Source organism: Amblyomma mixtum, chromosome 8, assembly GCF_055824585.1.
Source record: "Amblyomma mixtum isolate Tamu chromosome 8, ASM5582458v1, whole genome shotgun sequence".
Lineage (NCBI taxonomy): Eukaryota > Metazoa > Arthropoda > Arachnida > Ixodida > Ixodidae > Amblyomma > Amblyomma mixtum.
The window spans coordinates 16,097,225-16,118,990 of NC_143019.1; the positions used below are offsets into that span (position 1 = coordinate 16,097,225).

Here is a 21,766-nt window from a genome sequence, read left to right on the forward strand (position 1 = left end):
GCCACGTGGAAAGTTTTATGTCAGCCAAACTGGACGTTGTGTCAGTGACCGCTTAGGAGAGCACGCCCAAATATTAGAGAACCTAGCTGACAGGTACGCACATTAACTGCGCATGTCAAGAAGTGCAAATGATATGTGGCTGAAAGGGGCAAAAGATTCATGGCATGGGTACTGACAAGACTGCGTGGATATGTGTAGAGGTTTAGGTTTATGGGGTTTAACGTCCCAAAGCGACTCGGGCTATGAGGGACGCCATAGTGAAGGGCTCCGGAAATTTAGTGACCATCACAAAGAAATTTGAGTGCGAGTGCTTTAGACACTGTGTTTATCGCTGATTGTGGCTGAGCTTGACTTTCTAGAAGCGGCTACGTGCTGACCGAATTAAAAACAAAAGAAAGTTTATTTTATGCGCTACTCCTCTGCTTGCCTGCGCATGTGTTCTGCTATACTGGTTTAATAATCAACCCTTATTATGCACATTTCCCTCCTTTTTCATGCAGAACTTCGGCTTATATAAGGTGCGACCTTACACCAATAAAAACAGTTGTCAGTTGTGTGTGTTGTCTTTCTCGTGGTTTGTGTCAGCACTAAAGCTTTTTACAAGATCGATATGCACCAACTAGCCCACAAAGAGGTTTTATTTGTTTCATAGACAGTGTAGCAGCGCCTCAAGGTATTTTTGTAGGGGAGAGCAAGAATGCATGCAGTTAATTTTGACGAATGATGTCAACGTTATTTGGCCTGGAAAAGTAAAGACTCTCCTCTGTTTCTGTCACTTCCCTCTAGGTGGAGGTTACATCTTCGAAAACTATGCATAATTTACTTGCATTACACGGGTCAATACAACTAGGCCATAGTCGCACATAGGCAGCTGTGCCTGTCAAAGTCTACAATCCACAGCCTATGTTTACACGTTTCATGGACCGTTTTTTCAACTAGTTTGACAAAGTTCATATAACCAACCAAATTTACATTGGCGTCAGCAACACTGTTTACCCACGAGCACTGCATGCATTCTGGGAAGCCGTTTCCACCTTTATGGCCATAGTTAGAGTGCGCACACACATAAGGGGCAGTGACAATGGAAAGGAAGCAAACATAATGAACGGACCATGCATTCCGCCCTGCACACACTCCCTCCTCCTAATCGAAAATTCATGAATTTGAGAGGAATGGCTGAAACAACAAACGCACAACACAAAACTGCGTACGCTGAAGCAACCACGCTAGTTTCAGCAACAGGTACCGCAGGTGTTGATAAAATCCCAGGGATGCCATCATCAATTGACCTCGAAGTGGTGGTAGCATTCTTGACTACATTAACACCAAAATTTTGGGCAACCGTTGGTAGTACAGCATACCAGGTGGTGTCCTAGCATTTCTCTTTGCATATAGCTTACCGTTTAAATCAAGTACAAGGCTAGCTTGCGACAGGGGCTTGGATAGTGACATAGGCACCTTCAATTGGGTGCTTTGTAAGACTTTACTTTTTCCTTTCAGGCGCAGTTTGCAAGAGTTAGACAATCTGCAATCCTCAATCATATTGGGACTGTTCTGCCCCTTGATGTACGTTGCTGGTGGTGCATAGGTATGCTATGTACCGACGCGGCAGTTCGAAAGGTGAAAATCCTAAGCTCATGGTGATCGTGGTGTGAATATCCGCGACACAACCACAATCGGGGCACAGGAAACTGCATCTCCTGCTTGCATTTTTTGTTGAAGTGGTACAGCACTCTTGCTTTGAGTGGAGCCCAGCCCATGAGAGGGCACTGACTGCTGCTCTTGTCCGGATGATAAGTATAAGGGCCAGCGATGGCGGGAACGCTAGATGTGTCCATGAACATCACCTGGTGCTAGATACACCGTCCCCAGACGATGATGACCATGGACGATATTGACTGGTCGTCATAGGGAAATAATCTAGGACACAACAGTATGATATACACTTAATTCAAGATGGAGATGTCTGAAGGAAATGAGGCTTGAACAGGAACAAGCACCGAGTTGTCTGGTGTGGACCGTGTGATGTGATGAGGCAACGTCTATCTACACTGGCATATCCTTCATGAAATGTTCCATAAGGTTTGAAGACCCCACCTTAAAGCCTGCATCATTGCCCTTCCCATCGTCGTCACGAACAGAGTCCTGGACATGCTGTGAGGTGCCGCAGAGTTTGTGGGCTTGGCGCTAGAACCGAGATGAGCGCCTGAAGGCACGGCCGTAGAAGACACCGCCAGAGTGCAAGAAGTCAGACGAAAGTTTGGTAAGCTAATAATTTGATGGAATGAGTAGAAAAACGAAGATGGCGACATAGAAAGCCAAGGGTGCGGTTAGAATCATTAGCGATGTTTGTGATATGTGAAGACCATGTTAGGGTACGAGTTAACGTAGTGCCCAAATACTTGCTGGTAAGAACGGAAGACACTTCAGAACCGAAATGAACATATTTTGAGGAAATGCGGGATTGCCTGCGACGAAAAGAAACCATACATGTTTTAGCAATATTAAGGGACATTAACCAACATTTGCACCAAGTTTCGATTCGGGTTAGATCTTGTTGAAGGGTGACGGCGTCTGCTTGTACAAATCAGGCGATACATTAAGCAATCGCCGGCGAATGGATATTAGAAGATACATCGGATTACTATGACCGCGACATAACACACATACACATCGGGCTTCGTCATCACGTGACCAGCATTGATGATGATGGTGATTCTCCTGGTTGCCTCTTTGAATCGAGAGATCACTGACACGAAACCACGACATAACAACACAACACACATACACACCGGGCTTCAGCATCACATGACCAGCATTGATGATGATGATTCTCCTGGTTGCCCCTTTGAATCGGGAGATCACTGACACGAAATTGGATCAAGCCAAATAAAAAGTAACTAAAGTAAAAAAACCCCTACAACACCGCTGGCAATAAAGCACATTTGGAACCCTTAAGCATGATGCCCGTTTCATGCATGCTACCAATGTTCACAGCGCCTCTTTTCACTCAATCAACTTCCACTGTGGTGACTCGTCGGATCGGCGAAAACTCAGCACCATCGTTCGTGCTTCAAGGCTGCTGGATCCGTCGATAGAGTCGGGTATGGGACTGTCTTGTGTCCAAAGCAGACGGTTGCAGGCCTGCACATTCTAGCATGATGTGCCCGGTGACTTATTTGGCTCCTCCGCAAAGTTTGCAAGTCATACTCATTTCCTCCGTATATTTCGCCCAAAGGAAAGGAGGCAAGCGCGAAGCACAATGCTCCTAGCCTTCCTTGCACAGTAGTTCGCTACCCCTAGAGTTGTCATACAGGGGTTCTTTTCTATCTTGTTTTTCCCTTGTCGGCACGCTGCCACGGCTGGCTTCTCACAGGCCGTTTGCTGCCAACTCAGCTGCTCCACACACTGCACCTGTTCCTGGATATTGTGCCGCTCGCTGGGTGGAGACGCCTATGTGAGTGGGGCAACTTGCATGTTGTTCGTAGTTTTCCGAGAGACGCTTCTTTCGCAGCGTCTACTAAGTACTAATGTGTCTCAAAAGGATGTACTTCAAGACTTCGCGTGCTCAACGCCCCTCATGCATTTGGCTGAGGCGGCATTCGTAAGACAGCTTGGCCACAGCCTGCCATGCTTCAAAGGAGGACCTGTCCAGGTGACTCTGCACCGCCTCGTTTGGGACATGGCTGCAAGGGCTGATTGTCCTGCTTTCCTTTGTCATGTTTCCAGGGCTAGGCCTGTCCTCGCTGACAAACAGATGATGGCGTTTCCGAAAGCCGGGCCAGGTACCACCTTCCATACATAAGCACGTCTGCACGTGCTTAATTGAATTCTCGCAGAACAAGCTACAAGCTTGAGAGAAAAATGTGTGCTCTTGAGAAAAATTCTGTCAACAGACTTTTAACCGCCGGTTGCACGCAAATGCCCCAAAGCCACACTGGCACTAGAGTGGTTTTGCAGTCTTGTGGGCTTTCACATGCGACTTTAAGCTTGACTTGTGTGCGAATACCATGGGACACAATTGGCACTGATGCGGCTTCTCGCCCGTGTGGGTGCGCACATGACTTCTCAGGCCGACGTTCGATGCAAAGCTTTTGTCGCAATGCTTGCAATGGTATGGCTTCTCACCTGTATGGGTACGAACGTGTACTATCAGGGGGGACTTCCGTATGAAGCACTTGCCACAGTGAGTACACTGGTACGGCTTCTCCCCCGTGTGAGTTCGAAGGTGGACTATCAGAAGAGACCTCTGTGAGAAGCTCTGGACGCAGTGGGTGCATTGGTAGGGTTTCTCGCCTGTGTGGGTGCGGATGTGGATCTTCAGGCTCTCACTCCTTGCGAAGCGCTTGCGGCAGTGACTGCACCGGTACGGCCTATCACCAGTATGGATGCGGAGGTGGGCAGTCATGTTGCCCTTCCATGAGAACCCCTTGCCGCAGTGCTTGCACGCGTATGGTTTCTCTCCGGTGTGGATGCAAAGGTGACGCATGATTTCGGTGCGATTGTCTGTGTCAAAGCCACACTCGGAACATACAAACTGTCGCCCTCCTGGCTGCGGTTCTTGGTGAGGTGATGACTCGCGGCTGCTACGAGTGGTGTCCGATCCTGCACAGTGCAAGAAAGCATGTTTTAAAAAATAACACATACACAAGAGCTGCATCGCATCACACGAAGAGCTAATGAACGGTGAAGCAGTTCTTGCTTGGTCACTGTCTTTACAGGCATAGATGGGGGCCAAACAAGCCAACATTAAAAACTTGATGGCCAAACAAAGCTTTGCTTTAAAGCAGGCATGCAAGTGACACTGCCATGGAAGGCCACAAACAGCTTATCACAAAATTGTGGTTCAATGTGTAACCAAGTCAGGAGCTACAGTATCGGCCACAGTGCGATTTCTAATCAGTGCACTACATCTTCGTTTGGTTATCAAAAACGAAGAAAAACCTCTGATGTCATCTGTGCTCTAGTGCTTTCTAAGTAATGCTACTGGTAAGATGCAATCTTGAGCATATTAGAACAGAGGAACATCAATTTAGGAGCAGTCCGGAGCACTAAAATTTCGAATCTGGAGCACTTTGGAGCAATAAAGCAATAAAACATTGGCTTAGATGCCCTCTGAAGCATGTAGCCTTTAGTTTCCGAACCTCTTAGGTTGGCAAACAGCGATAGAAAAGCTTGAGTGTGACGTAAAGATGTGCTACACTATTAAGATTATTATTGACAAAGAGTGGCATCTGAGAGGTCTTAAATTCTAAGTTTTATGCTGTATGAGCAGGCCTTTAGCAAAATATGTCATATAATGTTTAGTTGGAACAGCCCATAAACTGCACACGCTATTGAGCACAGCAGCTCAATTGTGGTGATGTGTGGCTCTTCACTTTTTGTTCCAAAGCTTAAAAATGCTTTTTTGAATCTTCTCTCCATTAAAAACCTCTCCAGTTTTTCATTTACGTCAGCCAGCTCAGTCACGCTTTCTTGCATACTTCTGTTTCCCTCATTCAGAAGCAATTAATCGCACTCAGTCACCTCCTCACCCTTGCGAGCCAGGCCAGGTTTGATCAGCCTCTGTGCTGATCAGCCTCTGTGTGCAATTTAGCACACAAAGCCTGCAAGAATCCTGAACGGTGCATAGAACAGTGCCAGGGTCACCACGTTGCACAACTGACACAAACAGTGAAGTGCAAATGCAGCAACTCTATGCAGCTGTGCCCATGTACAAAGAACAATGACCTCGCATTAATGAGATCGATGCGGCAGTTGAAATCGGATAGACTGAAAGTCCCAGGACGCGGCGCTTGGTCGCAGTGAAGATGCAGGCGCCAGAAGCCCACATGCGTAAATGCACCATGTGGCCGCGATCTTCACTGCAACATGCAGTACTGTCATGTGCAAAAGTGGTATACAACACTGGCGGCTGAATTGCTCACTGCTCTTGCGGTGCCTTTTGGGTTTACGGCAAGTTAGAGTGGAGTGCATCGAAGCAAGCAAAATGAGATCCCTTTGGATGAAAACGGTCACTTTCTCGTCTGTCGGGACAGTAGGCACTGATGGAAAGTGGCACAACAATCAAGTCTAGCCAAGCTATTAATGTTATATGTCACTTTTGCTCCCAACTGTACATAAACATAAAAAATATTCCAAGCACAATCCGAGAACGATGCGCATTACACGTACACGGCAGAAAGGACAAAAAAAAACTTCCACGTGAGCCCAGCACTGCCCTGTCTAAAGGAACTTCAAGATCACTATAAGGCTACCCAAGTAAGGTGTGAATCTCACGAGATGGATGTGGAGTGGATTGACACTGACGCATTGTTAACCCTTTTTGTCCTTCCAAACCTGTGTAACTGCAAGGCTCTTAGCCCAAAGTGGACGGACGGATCGCGCCTCGCAGCCATTTTTGCCACTGGCCACTCTGCCTGTGAGATTTTTACAAATGGACTTTACCAAGAATAACTACTATCTACTTGGTACAAAAAATTGACTGCACAGCACAGAACACTGTATACGCATAGCCGCCGTACAAGGCGTACCACAAAGGCGAGCTCTCTCGCAAGCTGTCGCTCATCAATGATCCACAGTGTTTCTGTGTATAGGGAGCATTTAAAAGAGCACCGTCAGCAAAGATGATATTCTGGTTGATGCGATGTATCATATACATGGAAGTAGCCGTACGTGTGCGTGTTACTCCCTAAATTATACCTCATGCTCATGCTAAGCTTAACTGGCTGGCCAGTTGGAATCACACTGTTGAAAGGCAGATTCTAAAGACACGCAAGCTTCAGGACATCGACCGGCCTTCACCTCAATGCTTGCGCTGCTCATGTTTTGTAGGTGACAAACTACCAGTGACTCGAAAACAAGTGCCATACCTTCGCTGTACTGGAGACTAGAGCACTGCACGGGCCTCAATCTGAGGCCAGAGCCCGGCCCGGGCCCGAGACCTCAAGCCCGAGCCCGGCCCAGGCCCACAGCTTCAAGCCCGGGCCCGGCCCGGGCTCGCTAAATTATCGCTCCAGCGAGCCCGGCCCGGCCCGTGAAGCCCAGCCCAGGCCCGGCCCGGTCCGTTTCAGAGTAACGCTTTAGGTACACTGCTCACTCTGAGCAAGTAGACTGCTACTACACCGATAAGGAACTGGCCGACAAAGGTTCTGAAACCGCAGTTTGGCTTCCAGAAAGTTGCTTCTTTTTAACCCAGAAGGAAGTGATTAAGAGTCGTGCTCGCCAGGCCCGTTTGTTCTGAGAGCTAAATAAAAAGGGCCGCATACACGCATAGTAGTCTACTTTGTGTTCCCCCATGATTGTCATCAGTTATATTCTGCCCCCCGCATAGTATAAACATGAAATCAGCCTAGCAAGCAGTAGGATGACATTTTCTTAAAGAACACGATCTCACAGGTTGAGCTCACAGCCGAACTGGTCGCCATTCAGCAGAAACGACAAGCTAAAAGGCATGAGTATTTCACGGTATGTGTTAGAAGACTATAAGCGTCCTAAAGTAATATGTTCTTCCCGAATGCATTTCTAACAGTGTATAGGTATGTTTTGGGATGACGAACAATCAATGGCCAATTAAAACTGGTTGAATGTTACTCTTACTGCACCGCGGTGTAGAAATAAGGAAATAAATAAGTCAACGAATAAAGCTTAGCCTTTCTCTCAGCGCGTACTATAACTCATAGCTCATCCGTGTCGCTGCTTCAATGCCACAGTTGTGTACTTCACTCTGCAATAGTTAATGAAAAGTCGCACACCAGCCGTTTCTGTACGGACCCAAGCCCGGCTCGGGCCCGTAGCTTTAAGCCCGAGCCCGGCCCAGGCCTGGCAAAACAAATCATGTCCTGGCCCGACCCAGCCCGCGGGCTGGCCCGAGCCCGTGCAGTGCACTACTGGAGACTACTCGCGCATGCATACGGCATAGAAAGTACACTACGGAAGTTTGCTTCGCAAAGCTAGTTTTTCTCCATTTACTGCAAATTTCAGGACATAAGGAAAGAGAGAAAACAAACGGTGCATGGGTAGATAAAAGAGAAGATGCATGCCACCAAGACGGGACGCAACAGTCGTGAAAGTCGGCAGCAAGCACAGGCCAGATCCAAGGACGGCACAAAGCAAGAGGCAGGACAGGAGCTAACAGGAGTCCTTCACTTTGAACCTTCATGGGGGCACTCGGAACAACTGTGGGAGGAGTGATGTTGCATATCTTGGAAAAAGTACATGTTACCACTGCCTGCTTTGGAGAAACCCTCTCACATGAAGCAGAAACAGTTACCATATTGGCAATAGGCACAGTTACACATCAAGAATAGTTCAGGGCACAGTTGAAGCTGAACACGAATTTGCAGCAAAGCAACTGCTTGTACGAACATGATGTGCGAATGAGGGGCTAAGCTGCACAAGTATGGTAAGTTGGCTGGAGGTCTTGCAAAGCTTAAAGCGAAAAAAAAAAAAAAGCAAGGCACAGTTTGTTGCACCAGTGTGTGAAATAGCAGAGCACATGACTGAAAATGCTCAGACAATTTTCAAGAAGATGGTAAGGATGACTTGCCCATGACTAATCTGCAGATTGGAGCAATGGAAGCACACACATACAAAATGCGAGAGGACGGCTTCCAACCTGGAAAAAAAAAAAGAAAAATGGAACTACATCAGCGCTGACAGGATTTCCGTCATCCCTTTTCATGATTTTTTTTTTTCACTTTTCTGGACGAACACTTGTGCTTTTCCGAGCTCTTCACTACGGCGTCCCTCATAGCCGAAGTCGCTTTGGGATGTTAAACCCCCATAAACTATAAACTGCTGATCGCAATGTGACAAGATGAAGTTGCTCAGTCCAACAGCTAAATAGAAACAACAATGGAAAAGGCAGCGTAACACAAAAAAATGAGAGCCGACTGCTGCCCCAAGGCCAAGAGAGACTAAGCCCAGCGTTTGCCGAGTAATTTAATTTGATCTGAAGTATTTTGAATGCTGCAAAAAAGAAAAAGTGGGAAAAGTGCTTGGTAGAAGAATTCAGATGCCTGACCAGAGCAGGCAAGCTTCCAGCAAGGGACTGCATTTACTAAAAATATATATATATAACTTCGTTACTATCTACCAGATGCACAGAACGGTATTTACCAGATGCACAATCTGCACACAGAATCAAAAAGAAAAAGTCTTATCTGTCACTACCAAATGCACAGCACAGTATATGCAGCATATTTCCCTCGTTTCCCTGTCCTCGTTACCGGGAAGTATTTAACTTTGGTCACAGTTAATAAATTCCATCACATTTACGATGGAAGAGAGCTAGAAGAGGCGGCTTATCGCATCAGGATGATATTGGGATTATGCAAACAAGTAGCTTTCATACTGCACCCTCGCCATTGAAGCTCAAATCTAAACCAAACTTGAAATCTTGCTGTTGGGCTATGAGCAACACATCCTCTACACATCTGGGCACCAGCAACTTGAGAAAAGGATCTGATCACAGCGCCGAGGCAGCGCCGGTATTTTTTGACGCCAAGGAAACGGTCACAGACATTGTGAACAAAAAAACACTGCAGGAACACTTGCATGATGCCCAGCTAGCCCAACTTTCAGTCGCACTCTAGCGATTTCCTGTGCACAGCAAACACTTCGGCTGTTTGAGCTGCGAATCTAACCTTAGATGTCGTTGAGACAGCCTGCAACGTCTGTCATCAAGCGCAAGACGAAACACGTTTTTTTTTAGTTTCAAGCGCTCAGGCGTTGTTCTACAGTTTCTAAGCTCGGTTAGCTCGCGCGTCGATTAAACGGGCTGCTTTCTTGGCCATCACAATCGGGAGTGATGGAGATGTTTTTCAACCGTTGTTGTAGCCGGAGCTTGCAGCAGAGCCGCAGGTCCTTCGCCCTCTTGTTTAAGGACCGTAGATTGTAGTAGATACAAGACGACAAAACCCTATGACAAGACGCTAGTACAGTGTACTAGTACATAACGCTCATGGTAACGCTCTCCATGGTAACGCTGGATGAATGGACTAGATGGACGAACGAATAGATGGAGAGATGATAACGGCTTTATGATGATGATGATAATGATGTTCTCGGGCTTGGTGGCACGTACCCACGGCGGGAGATTAGGCAGGGCGAATAGCGGATAAATAAATGGCTTTATCCTTTGTATCGGACAGTAGCGTGCGCCACGTTATTTTTTTTTTTCAACAAACTCTAAGAACTTTTGTGGAAACCATGAAGTGCCGTCATAGCAAAGACAATAACCCCACACCCATTTACTTTTGCATTTCTGATTCCTTTTCCATTTTTAACGGCCTAATCCAGTACACTGTGATCCCCCTTTATAGATCAGCACATGTTCAGTATCATCAGCTGTTGTAAATGCCGCGCACTAGCGTCTGTGCGGAGTGCGGACTATGGTGCGGACGATTCAGCGTCTGCTGTTTTGAAGCAAAAAACAGTTTCGATGTGCTTTCGTTTACGGTCGTTGCAGCTCTGTGAAATTTACCTGAAAGGTTAGATTCGCCGCGGTTCAGTATCCGTATTCACGTCTGGAAGCATCCAACGCCTGCTCCCCGAGACAAAATCACCGGAGTTTTGGCTGCAGTGTTTGCTGGGCACAGGTTATCGCTAGAGTGCAACTGAAAGCTGGGCTGTGCATCTGCTCTTTTGTAGTCCTGTGTAGTGTGTTTTGTTCGTGGTGTTTGGCACTGCTCACTTGTTGTGACGTCTGGTGCTCGGTTTCTGACCCGAACGACGCGGGTTCGATCCCGATCGCGGCGGTCGCATTTAATTAGATGCAAGCGAAACACGTACGTGTGCTGTGTGATGTTTGAAGAGCTCCAAGTGGGTGAAATTATCCGTAGCTCTCCAGCACGGCATCCCTCATAGCGTGGGTCGCTTTAGGATGGTATACCCCATAAAACCATAAACTTTATCCTGTACAAATGGGCAAATACTTTGGATTGAACAAGTGCTTGCGATGCCTTCCATGCCTTTTTTCTTGTCTTACTAGTACCGTTGCTGCTTGCATTTTTAAATCATTGTGGTTGACCTAGCCTGTGATCAAATCCTTGCTTATCGAGTTGCCCGGTTTTTTTTTGTTTTTTTTTTTTGTATATGTATCTTACTTATCCTCACAGTTTTAATGGAATACGTGGATTTTGGGTATGTAATCAATCTGGTTGATGCTAGAGCTAGCTCAGATCTGTGGAGGATGTGTTTCTCATAATCCAACATTAAACTTGTCAAGATCGGACTGTCAGTGGGAAGGATGCAATGCGAAAGCTACTTGTTTGCATAATCCCAATACCAGCCTGATGCAGTAATCTGCTAGCTGTTTTCGAACTCTCTTCCATCATGAAGTTATGGTTGCGTTGAGTAATTGTGACCAAATTTTAAATAGTTCTTCTCGATAACAAGCATGAAGGAGACAAACAAGGCAACCAATTTGCATATATACTGTATGCTCTGCATTTGGGAGTGAAAGGTGACTTTTTCCTTTTTGGTGCTGTGTGTAGTTTTGTATGTGATAAGAGTTTGGAGTTTGCGTGTATGTGGCATTGATAAGAAAGTCGTTTTTTTTTCTTATTTGAAGCATAAATCGTTTTCAAGTGAATGCAGTCCGTGGAAGCTTGCCTGTACTAGTCATATATCTGAATTCTCTTTGGAAGCAATAGAATCAGCAGCCCTTTTCATTTTCTTATTGTTGAAATCTGTCAGATCTAGCAGAACTATTCAGCAAACACTGAACTTAGTTTCTCCATTATTTTTGCTTTTCATTCTAGTTGAGAGTGGCAATCTGGACTAGTTTTTTTATTTGCAGGAATAGAAAAAACCGCAACAGCCAAAGACACAGGAACGGACAACATTAGGGTCCTGCGGCAGTAGTCTGTGCTCGTTTTGTCTATTCCTGTGTCCTCGTCTGTTGCATGGCTTTTTCAGTTTTCAACCAGCTGTTGCGCTGAGCAACCTCGCTCTGTCATGCTGGGATCAGTAGGTATGCAGAAAAGTGAAAAACAAAAAACAAAAAACGAATTCGTGAAAAGGGATGAAGGAAGTTCTGTAAGCGATGATGTAATTCCTTTTTTTTATTTGTTTTTCAGGTTGGAAGCTGTCATTTCACACTTTGGATGAGTGTGTCTCCACTGCTTTGACTACTGATTAGTCATGGGCAAGCCATTCTTACCATCTTCTTCAAAATTGTCTCGGGAATTTTCTGTCATGTGCACTGCCGTGTTGCAACAAAACTTAGCCTTTTTTTCTTTTTTCATTTTAACCTTTGCATATGCTGCCAACTTCCCCTATTTGTTCAGGTTAGCCCCTACACACTCACACAGCTTGTTCACACAATCAATTAACTTTGATGCCACCTTCACCTTCAGCCTTTCATCTTTAATTTCCTTGCAACTGCACCTTGAAGTATCCCGAATCTGCAACTGTGCACATTGCCAACATGGTAACTCTGTCTACATTGCATAAGTGGGTTTCTGAGAACCATGTGGCAAAAACGTCACAGTTTTCTAAGATATGGAGTAGCTCCTCCCACTTTTGCCCCAGCAGCTTTCATGAAGAGTTTGATAGAACAACCGTTAAATTCTGCCCTGCTTCCTGCATTGTGCTGTCCTTGGGCCTGGCTTGTACTTGCTGCTGACTGTTTCACAACTGCACTTCATGTTGTGTTTGTCTTGGTAGACCGCATTCTCCTTTGCTTTACCCACCCACTATTCGACTCCCCCCCCTCTTACAATGGGGACTTTACTTCGCTGCTGCTCTGTGGTTACCTCCTTGCATTCCTTGGCTGAAGTAGTGTTCGTACAATCTGCAGCAAAAACTGCTCTCAATGCCTTCATAAAGAGGGCTGCCTTGTGTAGTTGGTTTTCATGGCATTGCTAGGGGCCTCTGTGTTCATAAAGTTTAAAAAAGAAAAAAGCACACCGCTGTTGCCCCAGTCACAGACCCAGCATCTCCACAGCCTTTGCACTGCGCTTATGCCATCCTAGCTCTCCATGCACGTTCACCAACTCCTCCCGTGGTCCTAGTTCTCCACTGACACTTGTCATGTCTTCATTCCACCCTTTATATTGGCAGTGGGTGAGTACTGCTAAACTTTGAAGCTTACATTTCTGGCACTGTTCAGATCGGAACCGATTCTGTATGTCCCGTTCCAGCCATGTCATCATTTTTGTGCGGTGCGGTTACTGAGAGTTGGCTGTTGACACACCCCTGTGTGCACCTTTGATGCCTCTGTTGTTAACAATTATGGCTTCTGGAGTGCTCTGCAAGTCAGCTGCCACATCCACCACCACTTCCTGAAAAGTGGCCTCTTTCTTCATCCTGAACTACACAGATCTGTTCTATAGTCTACATAAATGATTGAGCACTTCAGATGGAGAGCACTGTTTTCCCCATACACAAAACAGTATCGTTTTCTTGTTGGTCACATTGGAAGGATTCTCGGTCGGTGGACCTGGTTTTGAAACGGGAGGTTCAGCGATGTTGGCTGTGACTGTTGCATCTGCCGTGTCCTTCATTCTTTCCAGTTGCAGTTTTTTACCGCTTGATAGCCCTATGCACTCACATGCATTTGACATTCTTCAGACTGCTCTCCAATTGTCATCCCTTCTCACCTGCACTATGGTCTGTGCAGTCTCTATTTTCAGGAGAGATCGGTGCGGGCTTGCCTTTTGTCCATTTCTCTGTGTTGGCGTCTAAAGAGTTCGCCGTGTTTGTGTACGCCTCTGCCAGTCGTAGCTCTACCTGCTTCGCTCACCTCATTTCGGCTACTTCTTCCTTTAGTGTCCCTTTCGACTTTTTCTCCTGTGATTTTTCTCCAGTGCTTTTATTTCAGCTGTACCTGCTATTTCTATTCATTCTTCAATCTCCTGTTGCTTTTCCAGCCCCATCATTGCTTCCATCAAATAGACGCTTTTGCAGCACATGAAGAATGTTGAAAGCTTGTAGATCATCTCACTTATAAAATATTTGTTTGCTTGTTTGTTTGTTTTCTTTCTTTCTTTGTTATGTGTATTCATTGATTTATTGGGATACTACAGCACCCTTACGGGCATCATTATATGGGGGAAGATAGAAAGAAAGCATTAGAGCACAGATGACATCTGACGCTTTTCTTAGTTTTTGATGACGAAACGAAGACGTGATGTGCACACTGGATTGTAATGCTGACTGCACGTTTGTGTATTGTTTTTCGAAAGCGTGCATAGAGAGCATGTTTTAAGAAACATGCTTTCTTGCACTGCGCAGGATCGGACACCACTCATAGAAGCCATGACTCATCGCCTCGCCAGGAACTGCAGGCAGGAGGGCGGCAGTTTGTGTGTTCCGAGTGCGGCTATGACGCAGACAATCACACCGAAATCATGCATCACCTTTGCATCCACACAGGAGAGAAGCCCTATGTGTGCAAACATTGTGGCAAGGGGTTCGCATGGAAGGGGAACATGACTGCCCACCTCCGCATCCATACTGGCGAAAAGCCGTACCGCTGCAGTCATTGCCCGAAGTGCTTTCAAACGAGTGATGGCCTGAAGGCCCACATCCGCACCCACACAGGCGAGAAGCCCTACCAATGCACCCACTGTATCCAGAACTTCTCGTAGAAGTCCATCCTAGCAGTCCACCTTCGAACTCACACAGGGGAGAAGCCATATCAATGCATTGTGGCAAGAGCTTCATACGGAAGTTTACCATGACAGTACACATTCGAACCCACACAGGCAAGAAGCTATACCAGGGCATTCATTGCAATAAGAGCTTAATATCGAATGCCGCCCTGAAAGAGTATCTTCGTACACACACAGGCGAGGGGCCTCACCAGTGCCAGCTGTGTCCCATGACTTTCTCATCAAAGAAGAGCTTAAACAGACATGTACAAAATCGCAAGCGTGCAAAACAACTCTAGTGCCACTTTTGCCTAGGAGGAGATGCATTTTGTTAAGGCCATGATTCCTGTTGTGCATTTTGTGAGACTGATCAGCTTGCTCTCCATTGCCTACAAGTAACACTGAGGGAATCTCTTAAGAAAATCAGAAGAACGTTAGACTTCAATCAACCAAAGGAAAAAGCAGGCTTTTATAAGGGCTACTCGGCAATAGACCATATTCACTCTGTTAATCAGGTGATAGGGAAATCTGCAGAACCTAACCAACCCCTATATGTAGCCTTCATGAATTATGCGAAAGCATTCGACCAGTTGAAACCTCGGCAGTCGTGCAGGCATTAAGGAATCGGGGTGCAGAGCTGCCGTATGTAAAAGTACTTTAAGATGTCTATAGAGACTACACAGCCATCGCAGTCCTTCATAAAGAAAGTAATAAAATCCTAGTAAGAAAGGGTGTCAGGCAGGGAGGCACGATCTCTCTAATGGTATTCCCCACATGTTTACTGGTGGTATTCCCCACATGTTTACTGGTGGTATTCCCCACATGTTTACTGGTGGCATTCCAAGATCTGAACAGGGAACAGTTGAGAAAAAGAGTTAATAGAGAATGTCTTAGTAATTGCCTTGCTAAATAACTTTGTAGACAGTTTGCAAAGCGCCGCCGCGGTGGCTCAGTGGCTATGGTGCTCGGCTGCTGTCCCGAAAGACGCGGGTTCGATCCCGGCCGCGGCGGTTGAATTTCTTTGGAGGAGAAATTCGAGGCCCGTGTACTGTGCGATGTCAGTGCACGTTAAAGAACCCCAGGTGGTCGAAATTTCCGGAGCCCTCCACTACGGCGTCTCTCATAGCCTTAGTCGCTTTGGGACGTTAAACCCCATAAACTAAACTAACTAAACTAGTTTGCAAAGCATGATCCATGACTTGGACAAATAAAGCAGAACGGTAGGTCTAAAAATGAATGTGCAGGAAACTAAGGCAATAGTCAACAGTCTCTGAAGGGAATAGCAGTTTACAATAAGTAGCCAGGCGCTGGAAGTGGTAAGGGAATACATTTGCTCAGGGCATGTAGTAACTCCGGCCTTTGTCCTGCAGTAGGCATAGTCAGGCTGATGATGATGATGAAATGATGTGACAGCACTAGAGTCCACGTTTTTGTTTCTAACATCATTACTATGTTCTCCAAAGCTCGTCCCCTTCTTACCAGCACTGTGGTTTCTGCAGTCTCTGTTCTCAAGAGCGATCTGTGTAGGTTTGTCTTCTCTATGTTTGTCTGTGGTAGCATCGAAAAAGCTCGCTGTGTCTGTGTATGCCTCTGCCGGTCGCTACTTGGCCTGCTTCACTTACCTCACATCAGTTACCTCTTCCTTTTGTGTCCCTTGCAACCTTTTCTCCTCCCTGATTTTGTCCGCAGGGCTTTTACGTCAGCTGTGCCTACTGGATCATCCATTCTTCCTTCTCCTGTTGCTTTTCCAGCCCACGTTCTCCTCTCATATGAAAGCAATGCTGGTCTGTTTACCAATGGTCCGCAATCCATCACACCCCATTTATAAATACGTCATCTATTCCCAGCACTTATGGCAGAAAGAATATGTACAGTACTGAGGCTCTGTTGACACAAAACTTGATGTGGGTGGGCTTTGTTCACTTATTGCGTAGTGTGTTTTCACGCAGCATCCTGGAATATTGCTTACATCAATAGATACCTTTGGTTCGCAAGTTATTTGGATATTACAGCACTCTTAGAGGCATCATTACATGCAGAAGAACTGCAGATTGGGCTAGTTGGTGTAGATTCATAGTGATGGCTCAACAGCGCAGACACACACAGACCAAGAAGGAGACAAGACACACACAGCGCAGTTGTAAGTTCAGCGCTGTGTGTGTCTTGTCTCCTTCTTGGTCTGTGTGTGTTTGCGCTGTTGAGTCATCACTATGAATCATTACATGCAGTAAGAAAGAAAGAAAAATCATTAGAGCGCAGATAACATTCGATGTTTTTCTTAGTTTTTGATGGCAAAATGAAGCTATGTGCTCACTGGGTTGTTATGCTGCTTGCACTTTTTTTGTCAACAGTGCTGATTAGAAGTTGCACAGCCGCTGAGGCTAACTCTTGATTCGGTTATATAACAGCCCTTCGCTGCTGACGTAACGAGCACTGCATTCCGCCCGGCACTGCAGGTTGCCGTGAGGCACGGAAGTGCAAATTTTTAACAATATATTACCGGTTCGCTTTTGAGGCCCTGTATGTGGCATGAACACTAGCTGGCCTGCACTCTACGTTATGAAAGCGCATTATAGACAAACTCTAACAGCCTTTTCAGGGACCCTTTAAGAGTATAGTGCAATTGCATTAGAAATCCCTCCTGCACACTTAGTCCTTTTCCTTCACAGATTCATAGGTTGTGGGGAGTCCTCGTACCACTACTGGCACAGTAGCGGGGTAGTTAAGCTATTTGCCAATGCCCTTACAGGTGGCTGTTTCAAATGCAGCCATCAGTGGGGCTTGTGGGGCCCAGGTTGCTATTCCCAAGCTCCCGGGAGGCTCATTTTTGCATGGATAGTTCTTCGGGAGACTCTTTATTTCTTGACCAATCAGGTGATATGTGGTGCCTGGACGGGTAGGTGGCAATTGCATTCAATTTATTTAAAATAATTTCATTGCCCCAGGCCATAGTGGGCAGTTTTACACCGCTCCTATATTTTCTAAAAACAATACATACATGATGGTTGCATCACATCTCTAGAGCTAATGAATGGTGGGAAGCTGCTTTTAATGTGATCGCATTAGAGGTCCCATTCATGAAACTCATGAACGAGACCTATAATGCTATTGCAAGAAAACCCATGAACAGTATAATGCTCTCGCATTAAAAGCTGCTTCACCATTCATTAGCGCTCGAGACGTGGTGCAGCTGTCGTGTATGTTCTGTTTTTTTGTTTGAAATATGCATAGAGAGCGTGTTTTATGAAACATGCTTTCTTGCACTGTGCAGGATCGGACACCACTTGTCGCAGCCGTGACTCATCACCTCACCAAGAAGTTCAAGCAGGAGAGCGGCAGTTTGTGTGTTCCGAGTGTGGCTTTGACACCGATAATCGCACCGAAATCATGCATCACCTTTTCACCCACACCGGAGAGAAGCCGTATGTGTGCAAGTATTGTGGTAAGGGGTTCTCATGGAAGGGCAACATGACTGACCACCTCCGCATTCACACTGGCGAAAAGCCATATCGCTGCAGTCAGTGCCGCAAGCGCTTCGCAAGGAGTGAGAGCCTCAAGATCCACATTCGCACCCACACTGGCGAGAAGCCGTACCATTGTATTCACTGCACCCGGAGCTTCTCGCAGAGGCCCCTTCTGGCAGAACACCTTCGAAATCACACAGGGGAGAAGCCGTACCAGTGCAGTCATTGCAGCAAGAGCTTCGTAAGGAAGTCCTCTCTGACAGTTCACGTTCGTACCCACACAGGCGAGAAGCCGTACCAGTGCACTCATTGCAACAAGTGCTTTGTAACAAACGCTGTCCTGAGAGAACATGTTCGCACCCACACAGGTGAGAAGCCATTCCAGTGCCAACTGTGTCCCATGGTCTTCTCACACAAGTCAAGCTTAAGCTCGCACGTAAAAAATCACAAGTGTGCAAAACCACTTTAGTGCTATTTTTTCTTTGGAGCATTTTCATGCAACTAGTGGCTGGAGCTCTGTCGACAGAATCATTGCCTGGCACACACTATTCTCTGAAGCTTGTAGCTTGTTCCGCCAGCATGCACTGGAACACTTGCTGGCAGCTTTTTTAGATTACATGGATTTTGGAGGGGGGACGCATCTTGTTGAGGCCCTAATTCTTGTTGTGTGTTTTGCAGGGTCATATTGCCACTAAAGGGTTGCGAGATGTGAAATATTAAGATGAACAATTTGTAACATTATACTGGTTAATAGTAAACGTCCATTGTCATGGAAAGATGAACTTTTTCATAGTTATTGATACTATTGTTGTCAAGGGCTTTTTCTTTCCAATTGATTGTAAGTATTTTTGCTTTAATATTTTCTTTTGATACTCAGTACAGTTTGAACATTTACAGAGCCCTGTTCATGTTTTCTGGTAATGAAGGAGCGGTGGCAGTTTGTTGTCCAATGAGGGAGCAAAGGCTGCGTGCTAGGCAGTAACAGTCGGACTAGAAACTGTCCTAATAGCAGCATAGTAAAGGAGGCACATCCAAAATACTGCCATAACTTGTACAGTTTTCTGATTTTCTGATGTACAGTTCACTTTCTATCACCCCTCATAGCCTAGCACAAAAACACAAACAAGTTATTGATAGTATTGTTGTCAAGGGCTTTTAAGAGCATTAGCTCTTGGTCATCATGCTTTGAGATTTCGTGAGGTCTGCTACCACCCTGAGATCATAGCACCATCTGTGGCAGCAACTAGAAAACAGCACATCTCGCATTTTCCATTGCTGTACCTCCCTTTAATCTCATTCATTCAGTTCAGTTTTTATCACCCCTCAAATCTTAGCACAAAAACACAAACAACGAGGAATGAAGGTGCTCACAGTACATAGCATAACACCATTACTTAACCTGGAAAAGACAACCAGGTGTTATTTACACATAGCCAAGGGCGTCCACAGAACTTTTTCCAGGGGGGAGGGCACCCGATGTCCGGGGATGGGGGAGGCGGTAGATTTGTAGTTGTTTTCTACTAGGGCATAAATAATATCTGTAATTCCCTCCGGACGCCCATGTGCATAGCATCAAGTTTTCTTGAAATTCTGGAACACAAATTACCACAATTTAAATGCATCCATTGAATGAAGTCTTTGAATGGAAAGTGTACAATGGGATGCCTCTAACTTTTCTTGCTTGTAATGTGTTTAGTTCCATAAAGACCCAATAATTAATGAAATGAATGATTGAAATATGACTTGATTTCATTCTTTCTCACATCACTCTCATTCCTACAAGAGCTTATGCCAATTTTTTTTTTTTTGTTTATCAGTGCAGCATTGTGCTTACCGGAAAGCATGTCGAGATTTACAGTAAAAACAAATTTTGCTGCATCAGGCTAAAAATACATGTGCTTTTGAAAGCATGCAGGCCAAGCAACTCCTTCAGTGCATGTAACTTTGTCAAGCCACAGGACCAAGGGTAATCGTGTTTTCGAAATTCTAAGAACGTTAGGCTATTAGTAAGACCATCTACAAATCTCTAATTGCAACTGAGCATCTAGCTCTACTAGTTAAAAAAATTATTAAAAATGAATTAACCAGCTTACTACTTAAGACGATTCACTGGTTTTTCTGGTGTGCACCAACACTGGTAATAGTGTGCTGCAAAAGCCATATTTTACCCCAAAAAGCCTACTTTTGAAAATTTTTGAAAGTGTTCGCTGAAACACTCGGTATATGAAAAAAGTTCAGCCTCTGGGTACTTATTGCTGAGCAAGGAGATGGGATTACATGGTCTGAGAATTTGCCCTCGGAACAGAAAAAAAGCCCCGTGTGTTTATATTGCGCACGTACAAATTCTCATTTTGAATTGTTTTAGTTGATCGATTTTTCAACTTGACAATTTTTTTTTTTTGAAGAAAAAACTGTCCGACAGTCCTTGAATCCAGTCGCAGCAGAACAGCCTTTTTTTTTTTGTTTAGCGTAAGGGAATTCATATGACCATACAACTTAAAAAGGCATCCGCATTGTGTACTGTATCTGTGAGGAAAAATATGAGCTCGGTGTAAGCAATATTCACATTATTTCCAATGCGTAAAGGGTTAAAAAAGAAAGGGCTCACCGAGAAAGAAATGAGTCTGCAGACACCTCGACCTTTAGTTCCAAAGTTTAAGCAACGGCCAGAGAAATTCTTCACAGGTGCAGCTACTGTAAGAGCGGCTTGTTTTGTTCCGTCATCACCCCAGACGATGCAAATAGCCGACTTAATGCTTACTGATTCAAGCGCGTACACCAAACAAATGTGGTATATGAAACAATTCTGCCAGGCAAATGTCATTTTTGTGCAAAATTTGGGCTTGAACAATTCACCAGTTTAGCTAAGACAAGCATTCTATGGCACGCATTCAGTTGCGGAACTCTGCATATTCCCTCGTGTACCCCCCATATATCAGACCGCTCGAATCCGGAGACTGACAGTGAGCTGGGCCCTAGAGGTCGCCCGGAAGCACCTGACGCCGTCGTGAGTGCCCAAGCAAGGTATTTCAAGATGACCCTTAATCTCTCACCCTCGCCTTTATGACAATAAAGTTTTACAACCGCTGGGCGAGCTCGTGACCTGCCTGTAGTGCCGGCTGCAGCTTCCCTGCCGCCCAAATGCCACTGGTTGGGACTACATGTGGGATGATGATGATAAAAACATTTATTGAAAGCCACAATGCCTTAGTTAAGGGAAGGCTGATCGGGTCGCTAGTCCGGGACGCCGTTGGTGAAAGCCGCTGCCCGTGCTCTGGCGACGAGGGCTCGTTGCTCCTCGACATAGAGTTAATACAACCAACTCTCCTCGAGGTCCGAGCTGGACAGGGCCGCCTCCCAGCCCTCCGCGAAACACCCTTCAGCCACCCTTTTGTGGATGCACTGCTTTGAGCGGGGCAGGGTGAAATGGCGCCCGCACCGCGCGCCGGTCCTGACGACGGCCTGCCCATCGCCTCGGTGCCTACCGAGCTACCCCTAGGACACAGCCATGGATGAAGTTTTCCTTCCTCCATGAGAGCCGTTCACTACGGCGTCCCTCGTAGCTTGAGTCGCTTTGGGACGTTAAACCCCCATGAATTAAACCAAAACTGATGAAAAGGACGAATGCTATATATATATATATATGGTACCAAACGGGACGACACAGCTGTGTCCCTAGCTGTGTAGACGTCCTGTCGTCTG

General features: G+C 45.9%; 2 protein-coding genes across 2 annotated transcripts; one reads left to right on the forward strand and one right to left on the reverse strand.

Moving 5' to 3' along the window:
* Positions 1-295: 295 nt before the first annotated feature.
* Positions 296-9,968, reverse strand: LOC149331477 (uncharacterized). The gene is made up of 3 exons (XM_089556649.1): positions 9,648-9,968; positions 8,549-8,617; positions 296-4,605 (listed from the first exon to the last, which is right to left on the reverse strand). Exons 2-3 carry the CDS (start codon positions 8,550-8,552, stop codon positions 3,944-3,946), a joined length of 666 nt encoding a protein of 221 aa, XP_089412775.1. The 5' UTR covers positions 8,553-8,617; positions 9,648-9,968; the 3' UTR covers positions 296-3,943.
* Positions 9,969-10,067: 99 nt separating this feature from the next.
* LOC149331478 (uncharacterized) lies at positions 10,068-19,806 on the forward strand. Its single transcript, XM_089556646.1, has 4 exons — positions 10,068-10,493; positions 12,084-12,151; positions 14,242-14,550; positions 17,872-19,806. Exons 2-4 carry the CDS (start codon positions 12,148-12,150, stop codon positions 18,531-18,533), a joined length of 975 nt encoding a protein of 324 aa, XP_089412772.1. The 5' UTR covers positions 10,068-10,493; positions 12,084-12,147; the 3' UTR covers positions 18,534-19,806.
* Positions 19,807-21,766: the final 1,960 nt, after the last annotated feature.